At 39.0% G+C, this 15,723-nt stretch overlaps 1 protein-coding gene across 2 annotated transcripts in view; it reads left to right on the top strand.

Annotated features, from left to right (window-relative positions):
* LOC126194691 (glycosylphosphatidylinositol anchor attachment 1 protein) overlaps window positions 1-15,723 on the top strand; it is an 87,536-nt gene that overhangs the window by 9,123 nt on the left and 62,690 nt on the right. The window contains exons 5-6 of one of the 2 annotated variants that reach the window (XM_049932911.1): window positions 81-233; window positions 320-438. In XM_049932911.1, the coding sequence (XP_049788868.1) occupies window positions 81-233; window positions 320-438 (272 nt within the window). Of the gene's footprint in view, window positions 1-80; window positions 246-319; window positions 439-15,723 lie in introns of both variants that reach the window. The other variant, XM_049932910.1, reaches the window with a different exon arrangement.

Raw genomic sequence — 15,723 nt, 5'->3', positions numbered from 1 at the left:
AGAGTAATTAAACATTTAAAATTGTAGTTACATTATACAACAAAGCAACCATTTTAAACACTTTTTGTATTTTTTTACAGGCTGCAGTCAATTTGGAATTACATGCTGAGAAGATAGGCTATGTTGATGTTAAAGTGGAAGGTCTTAATGGACAACTTCCAAATTTAGATCTTGTAAATCTTATCCATAGGATGTGTGCTAAGGAAGGTGTGAAGCATACATTCAAGAACAGGGTAACTGTTGAGGTGGCTATATGTGTATACAGTCTTGTTGTGTGTTTTTACATTGCATTCACTACTAACACACATTCTTTCCATAGGAGAATAAAAAATTTGCAGATGATTTCAAAGAATGGTCATATGCCTTCAGAACTCTAATGGCTATGGTTTCAACACAGGCAACAGGTGTACCAAATGGCAATCATGGCTTGTTCTTGAGGTATCATTTTATTTCATGATTCTAATTTACTTGTTATTCTTTATATGATTTTGCTGTTTGCTGCCTCCCATTGACTGTCTATCTGGAGCTGCTTCTGAGAATTCTATTGGAGGATTTTTATATATGTAGGCATGATACTACCCCTAAGAAGGTCCACTCACCTTGGAGGCTCAGGATTTTCTGCTGGGATTACCCTTGCAGCTGATAAGGTCCAGTTATCTGAGAGTGCCTGAAATTTGCACATCATGCTCTCATACTGGCTACCTGACACATATTCATTAAATGGACTGTTTAGGGATTTCATAGTGAACATTGAAGCAGTGTTTTTAAACGAAGCTTCTGAGCTCTCGTTTCCTGCTACACTAGCATTGGTGACCACCACAACTACTGTATTATTTCTCTTAATATTGTGCCCAGCCATCTACCCCCAGTGTGTGTGTGTGTGTGTGTGTGTGTGTGTGTGTGTGTGTGTGTGTGTTTCTCCTAAAAGCTTGAAAAATAATTCATAATGTAGAAGTAAAATCAGACATGCCCCAGAAAAATGTGCCAAGCCCCTTGAATTCATGTAATATGCCAGTGACATGGCAGATGGTATTAGAAGGAACCTCAGACTTTTAGCAGCTGGTGCTGTTATCTATAATAAAGCAAATCTAAAAAAGCTTCACAAATTTTCAGTTGAAACTTAATAAGATTTCAAATGGGTGAAATATTTGCAACTTGTTTTAAGTGAGCAAAAATGTAAAATTGTGTAATTCACAAAATGTAAAATTGTAATATCATAAGACTACAGTATCACTCAGCCACAATTGAAATCAGTCAACATATACAAATACCTTAGTGTAACATATTGTGGGCGTGTGAAATGGAATGGTATGACCTTCCATAGCTATAAAAATCTGATCGTATCTGTAACACGTATATAAGATGGTGGAGAATTTGCATTTGCCAACATGATCATCAATCCTTGGAATGGGAAAAGTAAACAAATTGTGCCCCATAAGTGTTCAATGGGATTCATGTTAGGCAATCTGGCTCCATAATGTTCTTCAAACCAATTGTGAACAGTTGTGGCATGGTGATGTATTGCAGTGTGATCCATAAACATTCCATTGTTGTTTAGGAACACCAGGTCCATGAATGCTTGCAAATAGTCTCGAAGTACCCCAAAATAACCATTTCCTGTCAATGATCAGTTAAGTTGGGCTAGAGGACCCAGTCTACACCATGTAAACACAGCCTGTATGATTATGAAGTCACCAACTTCTTGCACAGTGCCTTGTTGACAACTTGGCTCCACAGCTCCGTGCTGTGTGTACCACACTTGAACTCTACCATCAATTCTTACCAACAGAAATTGAGACTCATCTGACAAGGCCAAGGTTTTCCAGTCGCTCAGGGTCCAACCAACATGGTCACAAGCCCAAGAGAGGCATGGCAGGCAATGTCATGCTGTTAGCAAAGGCAGTCACGTCGGTCGTCAGCTTCCATAGCCCATTAACACTAAATTTCGCCACACTGTGATAACAGATATGCTCATCATACTTCTCACATTCATTTCTGTGATTATTTCACCTTATTTTGCCTGTCTGTTAGCATTGACAACTCTACACAACCATCATTATTCTAGGTCATAAAGTGAGGGCCATTGGAGCCTGCGTTGTCCATGGTGATAGGTAATGCCTGAAGTCTGGTACTCTTAGCACTCTCTTGACACTGTGGATCTCAGAATACTAAACTCCCTAATGATCTCCTAAATGGAATATTGCATGAGTCTAGCTCCAACTACCATTCCGTGTTTAGAGCCTGTTGATTGCTGTCGAGCAGCCATAACATTGTTGGAAAAATTTTCAAATGAATAACCTGAGTACAAATGACAGCTCTGCCAATATACTGCCCTTTTATACCAGGTGTACATGATACTACTGCCACCAATATGTGTGCATATCGCTAGCCGATGACTTTTGTCACCTCAGTGTAGATCTACATCTACATCTACATACAAACCTGAAAGCCACTGTACAGTGCATGGTGAGGATATCTTGTACCATTACTAATCCTTTCCTTTCCTGCTCCACTTGCAAATAGAGCAAAGGAAAAATTACTGTCCATATGCCTCAATTAAAACCCTAATTTCTCTTATATCTTTGTGGTCCTCACCCTAAATGTTCAGTCATGGAAAAAGGTATTCATTTACCGTTGTTCATGAAGAATAACTGAAGATGATAACTAGACGTGTTATTTGATAAACTAACAGTATGAGGTTTCTGTTATGTTGGTAATCTGGCTCCTTGGTTCTTTTTTTGTATACGTCGAGTATGACAAGTAGACTATCTTTGCTCTTGATGCTCACTCTCTTAAGTGTGCTAAATGTAATGTGTTGTTATCAGAATATAAGTATTATGAACAATCTGTTACTTATCTTTTTCAGTGCCTAACCTTGCTCTGCTAACGATTTATGGACCCAGAACAGTAAATCTGTGCAGTGAACTATGTTTGGTGTGTGGGTAGGAAGATAAATAACTGAAGAAGCGTCTTAGGAAATGTGCCCGTGTTGTGTGTGATACTTGTTTTGATTTGTGTTTTGTCAACTTCATCAACATTCGAACTCTCGTTTTTCAGAAGAAATCAGTCACGTATTCTAGTGCTTTGAATTCGAGTGTCTGAAAATGGCTTCAAATGTAAGTTTGACAAAAACCACTAATTCAGTGGTAGACAAACTGAGAAACAAGGATGATTATAACACGTGGAAGTTTGGAATGAAACTCACTCTAATGTGCGAGAAATTATGGGATCATACCATAGGTGCAAGTACTGCTACAAATGCAGAGAAGGATATAGATGTGTGGACACTTATTCTGTTGCATGCGGATAAATCTCTGTATGCACACATGGAAAACACAACAAAAGCAAAGTAAGCTTGGGATACTTTATAAAAACTGCTTACTGGTAAGAATAAAACCATATGGACGAATCTCTGGGAAGTTCTGCTGGATACTACATTATCCAAATGTGAAGGAAATATTCAAAATTACGTTACTCACATATTGGATCTAGTCAACAAACTGCAGAGCATGGGCAAACCAGTTGATAATGGGCTAATTACACTGATTATGCGTAGAGGTTTACAAAAAGTTTGTTTACCATACCAGATGGGTATAGAGTCCAGTACAACGGACAAAAATTTCACATCAGAAAATATCAAAGCAAAGTTGGTGAATGGTAGTGTGGAAGAATACCTCAAGTTGGACAAATATGGCACTGATAGTGCCTTATTTACAAAGAATTATAAGAAATCACAACAGGGTTTCTCAAAAGACAAGCAAGAAAAGAAGAAAGTGAAATGTTTCAATTGCTGGAAGTATGGTCACTTCAGGTCCGAATGTCCTCAGAAGCAAGTATCATCAAAGAAAGAATCAAAGGGAACAGAAAAGCACATTGTTTTGTGCACTTGGTATGTCAGATTTCAACCAGAATGAGGGGATCATTGATTACGGAACATCGTCACACGACATCAAGAAAGGAATGGTTTAAAGATTTTGAAACCGAAAATAGCAAACAAAAAATTGTGAAGTGTGCTGTTAATGTTGAATTAGTGAGCAAAGGGAAAGGTGATGTTATTGTCAGTTCGCCAGATATATGCTCAATAAAGAATGTTATTCTTGTCCCTGGCTTAGCAACTAATTTGTTGTCAGTTTCTGCTTTAATCAGGAAAGGCATAAATGTTGTTATTGACAAAGATGGATGTAAGGTGCTCAAAAGTGGTGAGATACTTTGTTCTGGATCAGAGTCAAATGGCATTTATAAACTAAAAAATGATGAACCTGTGTTGTCAGGTGAACATGCTCTCGTTGTTAAAAAATTTTATTAATCTGGAAGACTTATGGCATTGTAGACTTGGTCATGTAAGAGTTGACACAGGACTTAAGCTATGTTTACAGAGTGGTGACATAAAGTTGGAGTGTTGTGACTCTGAAACTCTTTGACAAGTACAAATCACGTTTACTAGGTAAGATGTCAAAATTCGCTTTTCCTAAGACTGGAGGGCAACTTGTATCTGAGTTGTTCAGCCTTGCGCATATGGATTTATGTGGCCCCGTGGAGAAAATGTCATATGGTATGGCTAAGTACATGTATGTACTAGGGGATGATTATTCCGGGAGGACATTCTGTTACTATCTCAAGAGTAAAGATCAAACATTTGAATTTTTCTGTGAGTTTAAAACTTGGGTAGAAAATGGAATTGGTGCAGAGATAAAATCAATTAGATGTGACAATGGCAGTGAATTTGTGAACTCAAATTTTGATTTATTGCTTAGAGAGAATGGAATAGAACATCAGATTAGTGTGCCCTATAGCCCAGAACAGAATGGGATTTTGGAGAGGACCAACAGATCAATTTGTGAGATGGCCTGGTGCATGCTATTTGAGTCTGGTCTGCCTAAGTAGTATTGGGCAGAGGCATGCAATACAGCTGTTTACATAAAGAACCATGTTTCACAAAGAGCCCTTAATGGTAAAACTCTACAGGAATTATGGACTGGAAAAATATCTCGTTTGAACCGTTTAAATGTGTTTGTTTGTCAAGCTCTTCTCCTTATACAAGATCAAAACAGACGAAAGTGGTATGCCATAGCTAAAGAACCTGTTTTTGTAGGTTATGATGAAATGACCAAAGGTTACAGACTAATTGATCCACAGAACCCCAAGAAAATAGTGAAAGGTAGGAGTTGTTTTTCTGGAGAATGAGTGCATGACTGACAATACGAGGACACCAGCTGGTAATAATGAAGATTACTGTGTGTTCTGGTCAGATAAGCAGTATACTGAATGGGGAGAGGCAGAGGAAAAATAAGACCTCAGCAGTGCTGGAAGTGACAGAGATCAAGACCCACACTACATCCCAGATACTCAGTCGGTGGCAGACGCAGAAGAGACTGAGGTGCAGCCGAAGGACCCTGATGCTTTAGAAGAGGACCACCAGTCAGAAGACAGACCGTGTACCCGAACCCAAGGAGTACCTGGATTATGTCACTTATTTGGTAAGTGATTTTTCTAGTTTGGGAGAAGATTCTGTGAACTTGGAGGATGCTGTGTTGAGGAGCGACAAAGAAGACTGGATAAAGGCCATGAAAGAGGAAATTAAGTGTTTCCAGAACAGTACTGTTTGGGAACTTGTGGGTCCACCAAAGAGTAATAAAAGTATTGTAGGTAACAAGTGGGTATTTAAGCTGAGAAGGAATGTGAATGTTACAGCACTTCACCGTGCTAGACTTGTTGCTAAATGGTTTGCTAAAGGGTTTACACAAAAATTTGATATTGATTATTGTGAGACTTTTTCACCTGTTGTGAGACATAGTACTCTTAGAGCTCTCATTAGTTTAGCTATAAATCTTGATCTTAAGATCTATCATTTTGATATTAAGACTGCTTTTCTGTATGGGGGCTTGGAGGAAACTATTCTCACGGAGCAACCAGATGGTTTTGTTTTAAAAGGGAGTGAAGGTAAAGTCTATAAACTAACTAAGGCCATTTATGGTTTGAAACAATTGGCCAGACAGTGGAATGAAAAGGCAAAATGTACGCTTTTAGACCTAGGTTATATTGCAAATACCAATGAAGATTGTGTGTTCATCAAATAGTCAGGTGAAAATGTTGCAATTATTGCTTTGTTTATAGATGATTTTTATGTCTTGTGTAATAACAGTGTGATGAAAGACAAGTTGTATCAGGGATTGTCTGAGAATTTTGAAGTTAGATATGTAGGAGAAGCAAAGTCCTGTCTCGGTATGTGTATAAACAGACACTGGGAGGAAGGTAGTTTAAAACTTGACCAGAAGGGTTATATTGAAGATGTGCGAAATGCTTTGATATGGTCGATTGTGCTCCTGTTAGAACACCAATGGAAGCTGGATTAAAGCTTTGGCATATGCAGGGTGATAAAGTTCAAGTGCCATATCAATAACTTATAGGTTGTTTGCTATATATCAGCACTAACACATCTTATGCAGCAATTGTTTTAAGCAATATAATTGTAAGTTTACTAGTGTTCACTGGAAGGCAGCAAAAAGGGTGCTTCGTTATCTCAAAGATACTATAGATTATGGCATTGTGTTTGACAAAGGAGATTTCAAGTATCTGAATATAACTGGTTTTGTTGATTTGAATTTTGTAGATGATTTAACTACATGGTTGTCACAATATGGAAGTGTTTTTCTTCTAGAGAAAAACATAATTTCATGGGAGAGCAAGAAACTGAAGGATGTAGCAACCTCAACTACTGAAGCTGAATATGCAGCTGTGAATTCTGCAGCCAAATAGGCACTTTGAGACAGCTAAAAAGTGAATTGTTTAATAAACACCAAAATCGTGTAATCGTTATACATGACAACCAGAGTTCTATCAGACTGTCACAAAATCCTGTGTTGCATTCTAGATTAAAACATGTTTGTGCTGAAGGACATTTTATTGGACAATGTGTTAAAAGAAATGAGATTGATGTTAAGTATTTGCAGTCAAAGGAAATGCCTGCTGATGTATTAACTAAACCACTTGCAAGACAGCAGCACATTTATCTTGTTCATAAATTGAAATTGTCGCCAGATTAAGTGGTAGTGTTATGTTGGTAATCTGGCTCCTTGGTTTTTTTGTTTGTATATGTTGAGTATGACGAGTAGACTGTCTTTGCTCTTGATGTTCACTCTCTTAAGCGTGCTACATTTAATGTGTTGTTATCAGAATATAAGTATAATGAACAACCTGTTACTTATCTTTTTCAATGCCTAACCTTGCTCTGCTAACAGTTTCCTTCCTAAGCTGTAGCCTTCTGCAAAAACCAAATAAAAATTTTGTACCAGCTGGCATCACGCAATGAGGATAAAAGTATTCATACATTCAAAGGAAGTTACTAAGTACATAAATATAATGACAATTTTAATGCTTTGCGGACATTCATCTTTTATGTATCTCTTCTGTTAACCTCTTTGACACAGCTTAAACAATTTTTTTGGCAGTCTCTAAGGTAATATTTTCCCATTCTTGTTGTAGACATTGTTTCAGAGCAGTTGTAATTTGTATTTAATGTGTCCTGACCATTCTTTCAAGCATAATCCAAAGATGTTTAATTTGATTAAGATCTGCGATTGTACTGGAAATGTAAGAATATGGGGAGTCTGGTACGACAACCACAGATGAACGATTTCTGCTGTATGCTTAGGGTCATTGTCTTTTTGAAAGTAGTAATTTGTCCCTAAACCCAAGCTATTAGCACTTGTTTGCAGAGTTTCCTTTAGGATATTTAAAGACCGTAATCTGTCAAAACGGTCACCCAAGACGAGCCATACACCCCCATACCATAATTCTTTCAGCACCTTGCTTTACTGGGGTTGAATGTGTTTGGGATACAGCTCAGTATTTGATCATCTCCACAACAAATTCTGCCATCATTTACAAATATGTTAATTTTACTTTCATCTGTGAATAGTACCTTGTCCCAAAAACTTGTGTTTTTGCTTATATGCACTTGAGAGAAATCAGGTCTTAGTCTCTTGTCCTTCTTGCTGATGGGTGATATTCTTCTATATACCCTAGCTCCATAACCTGAACTATTTAAACTGATCATTAATATGCACAGGAACTAAAGAAGCTGTTGATTTATGTGTTTTGACCCGTCCTTATGAACACATTTCGTTCTCATTGTGTTAGCTCCTGTGCTCAACCCCTTCTTTCGCTATTAATTAGAGCATTTCTTTCTCTAAATTTCGATATTATTATGGACTGCACAATGACCCAGTTTCTACAAGTAATATGAACTATTTCTGAAAATTACTTTCCCTTTACATATTGAGAGATAACTATTTGCCTTTTCTGTACAGTTGTTTCTTTCCCTGCATGCCCATTTTGCTGTTGCATGCATTCACCACATATCAGAACCAATATGCACAAGGTGCAGATTTCCACTGAAGGTGTTCTTTGCTGCAAGCAGTTCATTAGTTGTTTCTATATTTACATTTCCAATAGTGCGTGAACATTTTTTTTCTCAATATGTGAAGTCAGCTAGTACAGAATTTTTATTTACTTTTTGCAGAAGGCTAATGTAGTTAACCGTTTTATGTATACAGATTAGGAAGGAAACCCCTTACTGTAGTTTATCAAGTAACATGTCTGGTTGTGGTCTTTAGTTCTAATACAGTAAATAAAGTTATTGTAGGTAAACATTGGTCTATGAATACTTTTTACATGACCGTATGTTGATGACAGTAGAACCATTCTTCATTGAGCTTCAAATGCCAGTTCTGTAAGTTTTCTTAATAGTATTCCATGAAAAGAATGTTTTCTTCTCTCCACTGATTTCCACTTGATTTCAGAAATCATCTCTGTAATAATCACATGTGGATCGAATCTGCCAGTAATAAATCTGCATTTCACCTGCTTCTAGCAAATCTGAAAAAATTTTTCTCTACTACAGACTGCAAGTGATATGGTAAGTGAAATGGTTTCTGGGCTATAGGCCTGTAGGGATCTCATAGTACATTAAGGAGATTGCCAAAGTTGTTTATTTTCTTCAAACAAACTCACCAGTCCTGATCTGCTTTACACAGGCGTTCAAATTGCATAACAATTTCTGATTTTATAGGTGACATAACTGAGGTGGAATTTATGTAAACTGTTCATTCAGGCTCTTGTTTTTGTGGTTTGCTGTTATCTCATCAGAACTTTGTGCATTTTTGTGTGTAAACTACCTTGAGGAATTTTAATGTCTCTGCTTCCACTGCTCACTGGCGAAAATGTTCCCTCATCTGTCGTACTCATAAGAGCTAAACTGTCCTTTCCATGCATTGTTTACTGTCTAAAACACTCTTTCTTGGTAATGGGTCCACTAACAAAATACCTCCTCTACCTTCAACACTATGGTATGCGGTTTACTGAGTTGTCAGAATGTAGCCAGTCATTCTGTACTCCCTCATGTCCTTATAGTGCAAACACAGCTGAAGTGGTATGTATTTCCCCCTATTTGGACTGCTTGTCTTTAGAAGCTAACTGTACTTTCAAAGTATTGCAGAAAATAGGTGTCAACTATTCCACAGAAGCCCACTTACAAAGTTTCAAGAGCCAGTGTTAAACTGTAGTTGTTGTTGTGGTCTTCAGTCCTGAGACTGGTTTGATGCAGCTCTCCATGCTACTCTATCCTGTGCAAGCTTCTTCATCTCCCAGTACCTACTGCAACCCACATCGTTCTGAATCTGCTTGGTGTATTCATCTCTTGGTCTCCCTCTACGATTTTTACCTTCCACGCTGCCCTCCAATGCTGAATTGGTGATCCCTTGATGCCTCAGAACATGTCCTACCAATCAATCCCTTCTTCTAGTCAAGTTGTGCCACAAACTTCTCTTCTCCCCAATCCTATTCAATATCTCCTCATTAGTTATGTGATCTATCCATCTAATCTTAAGCATTCTTCTGTAGCACCACATTTCGAAAGCTTCTATTCTCTTCTTGTCCAAACTATTTATCGTCCATGTTTCACTTCCATACGTGGCTACACTCCATACAAATACTTTCAGAAATGACTTCCTGACACATAAATCGATACTCGATGTTAACAAATTTCTCTTCTTCAGAAACACTTTCTTTGCCATTGCCAGTCTTCATTTTATATCCTCTCTACTTCGACCATCATCAGTTATTTTGCTCCCCAAATAGCAAAACTCATTTACCACTTTAAGCATCTCATTTCCTAATCTAATACCCTCAGCATCTCCCGACTTAATCCGTCTACATTCCATTATCCTCATTTTGCTTTTGTTGATGTTCATCATATATCCTCCTTTCAAGATGCTGTCCATTCTGTTTAACTGCTCTTCCAAGTCCTTTGCTGTCTCTGACAGAATTACAATGTCATCGGCGAACCTCAAGGTTTTTATTTCTTCTCCATGGATTTTAATACCTACTCTGAATTTTTCTTTTGTTCCCTTCACTGCTTGCTCAGTACACAGATTGAATAACATTGGGGAGAGGCTACAACCCTGTCTCACGTCCTTCCCAACCACTGCTTCCCTTTCATGCCCCTCAACTCTTATAACTGCCATTTGGTTTCTGTACAAATTGTAAATAGCCTTTCATTCCCTATATTTTACCCCTGCCACCTTCAGAATCTGAAAGAGAGTATTCCAGTTAACATTGTCAAAAGCTTTCTCTAAGTCTACAAATGCTAGAAAAATAGGTTTGCCTTTCCTTAATCTAGCTTCCAAGATAAGTCATAGGGTCAGTATTGCCTCACGTGTTCCAATATTTCTACGGAATCCAAACCGATCTTCCCCGAGGTCGGCTTCTACTAGTTTTTCCATTCGTCTGTAAAGAATTCGTGTTAGTATTTTGCATCCGTGACTTATTAAACTGATAGTTCAGTAATTTTCACATCTGTCAACACCTGCTTTCTTTGGGATTGGATTATTATATTCTTCTTGAAGTCTGAGGGTATTTCGGCTGTCTCATACATCTTGCTCACCAGATGGTAGAGTTTTGTCAGGACTGGCTCTCCCAAGGCTGTCAGTTGTTCTAATGGAATGTTATCTACTCCCAGGGCCTTGTTTCGACTCAGGTCTTACAGTGCTCTGTCAAACTCTTCACGCAGTATCATATCCCCCATTTCATCTTCATCTACATCCTCTTCCATTTCCATAATATTGTCCTCAAGTACATCACCCTTATATAGACCCTCTATATACTCCTTCCACCTTTCTGCTTTCCCTTCTTTGCTTAGAACTGGGTTTCCATCTGAGCTCTCTTGATATTCATACAAGTGGTTCTCCTTTCTCCAAAGATCTCTCTAATTTTCCTGTAGGCAGTATCTATCTTGCCCCTAGTGAGATAAGCCTCTACATCCTTACATTTGTCCTCTAGCCATCCCTGCTTAGCCTTTTTGCACTTCCTGTCGATCTCATTTTTGAGACATTTGTATTCCTTTTTGCCTGCTTCATTTACTGCATTTTTATATTTTCTCCTTTCGTCAATTAAATTCAATATTTCTTCTGTTATCCAAGGATTTCTACTAGCCCTCGTCTTTTTACCTACTTGATCCTCCACTATTTCATCTCTCAAAGCTACCCATTCTTCTTCTACTGTATTTCTTTCCCCCATTCCTGTCAATTGTTCCCTTGTGGTCTCCCTGAAACTTTGTACAACCTCTGGTTTAGTCAGTTTATCCAGGTCCCATCTCCTTAAATTCCCACCTTTTTGCAGTTTCTTCAGTTTTAATCTACAGTTCATAACCAATAGATTGTGGTCAGAGTCCACATCTGTCCCTGCAAATGTCTTACAATTTAAAACCTGGTTCCTAAATCTCTGTCTTACCATTATATAATCTATCTGAAACCTGTCAGTATCTCCAGGCTTCTTCCATGTATACAACCTTCTTTTATGATTTTTGAACCAAGTGTTAGCTATGATTAAGTTGTGCTCGGTGCAAAATTCTACCAGGCGGCTTTCTCTTTCATTTCTTACCCCCAATCCATATTCACTTACTACGTTTCCTTCTCTCCCTTTTCCTACTACCGAATTCCAGTCACCCATGACTATTAAATTTTCATCTCCCTTCACTATCTGAATAATTTCTTTTATTTCATCATACAATTCTTCAATTTCTTCGTCATCTGCAGGGGTAGTTGGCATATAAACGTGTACTACTGTAGTAGGCGTGGGCTTCGTATCTATCTTGGACACAATAATGCGTTCACTATGCTGTTTGTAGTAGCTTACCCACATTCCTGTTTTTTTATTCATTATTAAACCTACTCCTGCATTACCTCTATTTGACTTTGTGTTTATAACCCTGTATTCGCCTGACCAATAGTCTTGTTCATCCTGCCACCGGACTTCACTAATTCCCACTATATCTAACTTTAACCTATCCATTTGCCTTGTTAAATTTTATAACCTACCTGCCTGATTAAGGGATCTGACATTCCACGCTCTGATCTGTAGAACGCCAGTTTTCTTTCTCCTGATAACGACGTCCTCTTGAGTAGTCCCCTCCCGGAGATCCGAATGGGGGACTATTATACCTCCGGAATATTTTACCCAAGAGGATGCCATCATCATTAACCATACAGTAGAGCTGCATGCCCTCGGGAAAAATTATGGCTGTAGTTTTCCCTTGCTTTCTACCGTTCGCAGTACCAGCACAGCAAGGCTGTTTCGGTTAGTGTTACAAGGCCAGATCAGTCAATCATCCAGACTGTTGCTCCTGCAACTACTGAAAAGGCTGCTGCCCCTCTTCAGGAACCACACGTTTGTCTGGCCTCTCAACAGATACCCCTCCGTTGTGGGTGCACCTACGGTACGGCTATCTGTATCGCTGAGTCACGCAAGCCTCCCCACCAACGGCAAGGTCCATGGTTCATGGGGTGAGGAGGGGGGGGGGGGGAATTAAACTAGGAACCTCAAAATATACTGGAGCCCCTGCATATCTCTCTCAGGGGGACCAGCAGAGATGAGATTAGACTAATTATGGCACACACAAAGGAATTCAAGCAGTCATTCTTTTACAATCTGTGGTGTGAGAGGAACTGTGATATGCAGGACAATGGGAAGTACTCTTAACTACATATTGTATAGTAGTTAGCAGAGTATAGATGTAGATGTGTATTGTGTAAAGGTAAACTAATGTGTCACAAGCCCTGTAATGTTATTCATTTAGTTTTTGTACACAGGCTTTGTACTTACTCCTTTTTGCAGATTTTGTATGATAATGTTGACCACTAATTCTATATGTTGTATAGTTAATATAATTTAGTTTTGATGGTGGGTTTGACTTTAATTTTTTTAATGATGAAGTGTATGTTAAGGAAGATAATACGATCTTCCAGCGATGATAACTGAAATTCATATGTGTGAAATGGCATTTTAAGCAGGGAATTACTTCCATTTTTTAAAAGACCTAATTTTTTGCTGTGAAGGTAATTAAGTTACTTTGACAGTTACATGAAGAAATAAGATAACTCTGCTGCAGTTCTGTTTTCTTAGGCAAACGTGTTTTTTATGCTCTTGTAATTGATCTTGGAAGAATATGCTTACAAAACACCTGAGTTGGATTGTTAGCAGAAAGACAAGAATATCACACAGTACTAGACATAATATGCAGTATTCAGTTAACAATATGTGTGGACCAGTCACCTTTCTGCATCTGCACAGGCTGTGCGTGCATAGCTCCACCCCGCCCCCTCATCCTGCTGCTGAATGATGTACTCTTATTTTTTTCGAGATATCTTGTGGAAAGTAAGAACACTGAGCAGAAAGACTGAGATGGAGATGATATGGGGTTTTATTTATTTATTTATTTATTTATTTATTTCATGTTTTAAGATTGTAAGGGTTCTAGAGATGAAATGTGCTGCTGTGACATTTTTAATTTTTTGCATTTCCCAGGATAATATTAGTTTGAATAATAATGTAATATGTTCCATGTAGGGAATGCAACTGAGTGGCGTTGTTGACAACTGCTGATATTTTGACATGTGCACGCCCTATTGAAATATCGGCAGTTGTCGATGACATTGCTTGGCTACATTCCCATAAATTATTTGAACAAAAGAAGAATTTCGTGGTTATACTTTCCAATACACTGTAGTAATAAAAACGTCACTGGGAAAAAAGATGTATGTAGAGGAAATGGAAGGAAGGAAGGACAATACGAGTTTTACGTCCCATCGACAATGAGGTCGTTATGAGATGGTAGAGGAAACAAGAGCAGAACAATAATTGAGGTGGTGTCTGACTCCTGTAGTGTTCATTAGGCTGCCACTTCAGTGGATGTAACATAATGGGAAGAGGGAATTCGGGTCATGTTACATTTAGGGAAATATTTATACGAGGTCTAGCCCGCATCTCGTGGTCGTGCGGTAGCGTTCTCGCTTCCCACGCCCGGGTTCCCGGGTTCGATTCCCGGCGGGGTCAGGGATTTTCTCTGCCTCGTGATGGCTGGGTGTTGTGTGCTGTCCTTAGGTTAGTTAGGTTTAAGTAGTTCTAAGTTCTAGGGGACTTATGACCACAGCAGTTGAGTCCCATAGTGCTCAGAGCCATTATACGAGGTCTTCTCAGAACACTCCTGAATGTTTCCCTCAAAATTTTTCTATGCTTACCTTTAAGTTATTGTGGTTGGTCTCCTTTGAAATATTCTCCTCCACAATTGACCTATCACTCCCAACACTGTTTTCACTTTCAGAAGCATTGTCCGTGTGCCTCTTGCTGGATTGCATGAAGCAGTGTCTGTGAATTTTCTTTTTTTCATCTGTCGTTGCAAACCTTTGTCCTTTCAATGGGGTTTTCAACTTTGGAAATAAAAAAAAAAGCTCACAGGGTCAGGTCTGAAGAGTACAGAGGATGAGTCATGGTGCAAGAGCCATTAATTGCCCCGCCACATTTCAGGCCAATGTCTCACAGGTGTTGCAACACGTCCTGTTAGTACCATCGATTAACAGTTTGCCCATGTGGCAGGAATTCATGATGAACTAATCCTTCATTTGTTAGCATGGCTTTGACAGTTGACCTGACCTAATGAGCCTTTTTTGGTCATGGAGAACTGTTGTGAAGATTGCACCTTAGTCTCAACATCATAGCCATAGACCCATGTCTCATCACCAGTTATGATTCTCTTAAGGTACATCTCATTCTCATTTGCATGATCCTAAAGCTCTTCATACATTACAAGGCAATGGTCTTTCTGGTCTCGACTCATTAGCTGTGGGATGAAGTTGACAGCAACATGATCCATTCCAAGATGCTGTGTCAGGTTTTCATGACGTGATCCAACTGAAATGTTAAATTCTTTTGCAATCTCTTGGACAGTCAGTCTTCGATTGGCACTCCCAATTTCACGATGTTCCTGACATGAGCATCATTGGTAGACTTCAAAGGCCGCCCTGAACGAGGGTCATCTTTAACTTCCATCTAGTCATTTTTAAACCATGTGAACCACTCGTAACAACCGAGCGAGGTGGCGCAGTGGCTAGCACACTGGACTCGCATTCAGAAGGACAATGGTTTAATCCCGCATCCGGCCATCCTGATTTAGGTTTTCCGTGATTTCCCTAAATTGCTCCAAGCAAATGCCGGGATGGTTCCTTTGAAAGGGCACGGCCGATTTCCTTCCCCTTCCTTCCCCAATCTGATGAGACCGATGACCTCGCTGTCTGGTCTCCTCCCCCAAACAACCCAACCACTCGTAACACCGAGTACAGCTTAAGCACTCATCACTGTTGGCTTCCTGCAACATTTGTTGTCTCTCTGTAA

The sequence above is a fragment of the Schistocerca nitens genome, chromosome 7 (genome assembly GCF_023898315.1).
Source record: "Schistocerca nitens isolate TAMUIC-IGC-003100 chromosome 7, iqSchNite1.1, whole genome shotgun sequence".
Classification (NCBI taxonomy): Eukaryota; Metazoa; Arthropoda; class Insecta; order Orthoptera; family Acrididae; genus Schistocerca; species Schistocerca nitens.
Note: the sequence above shows the minus strand (reverse complement) of the source record. Positions and strands in the feature narration are given on the sequence as shown.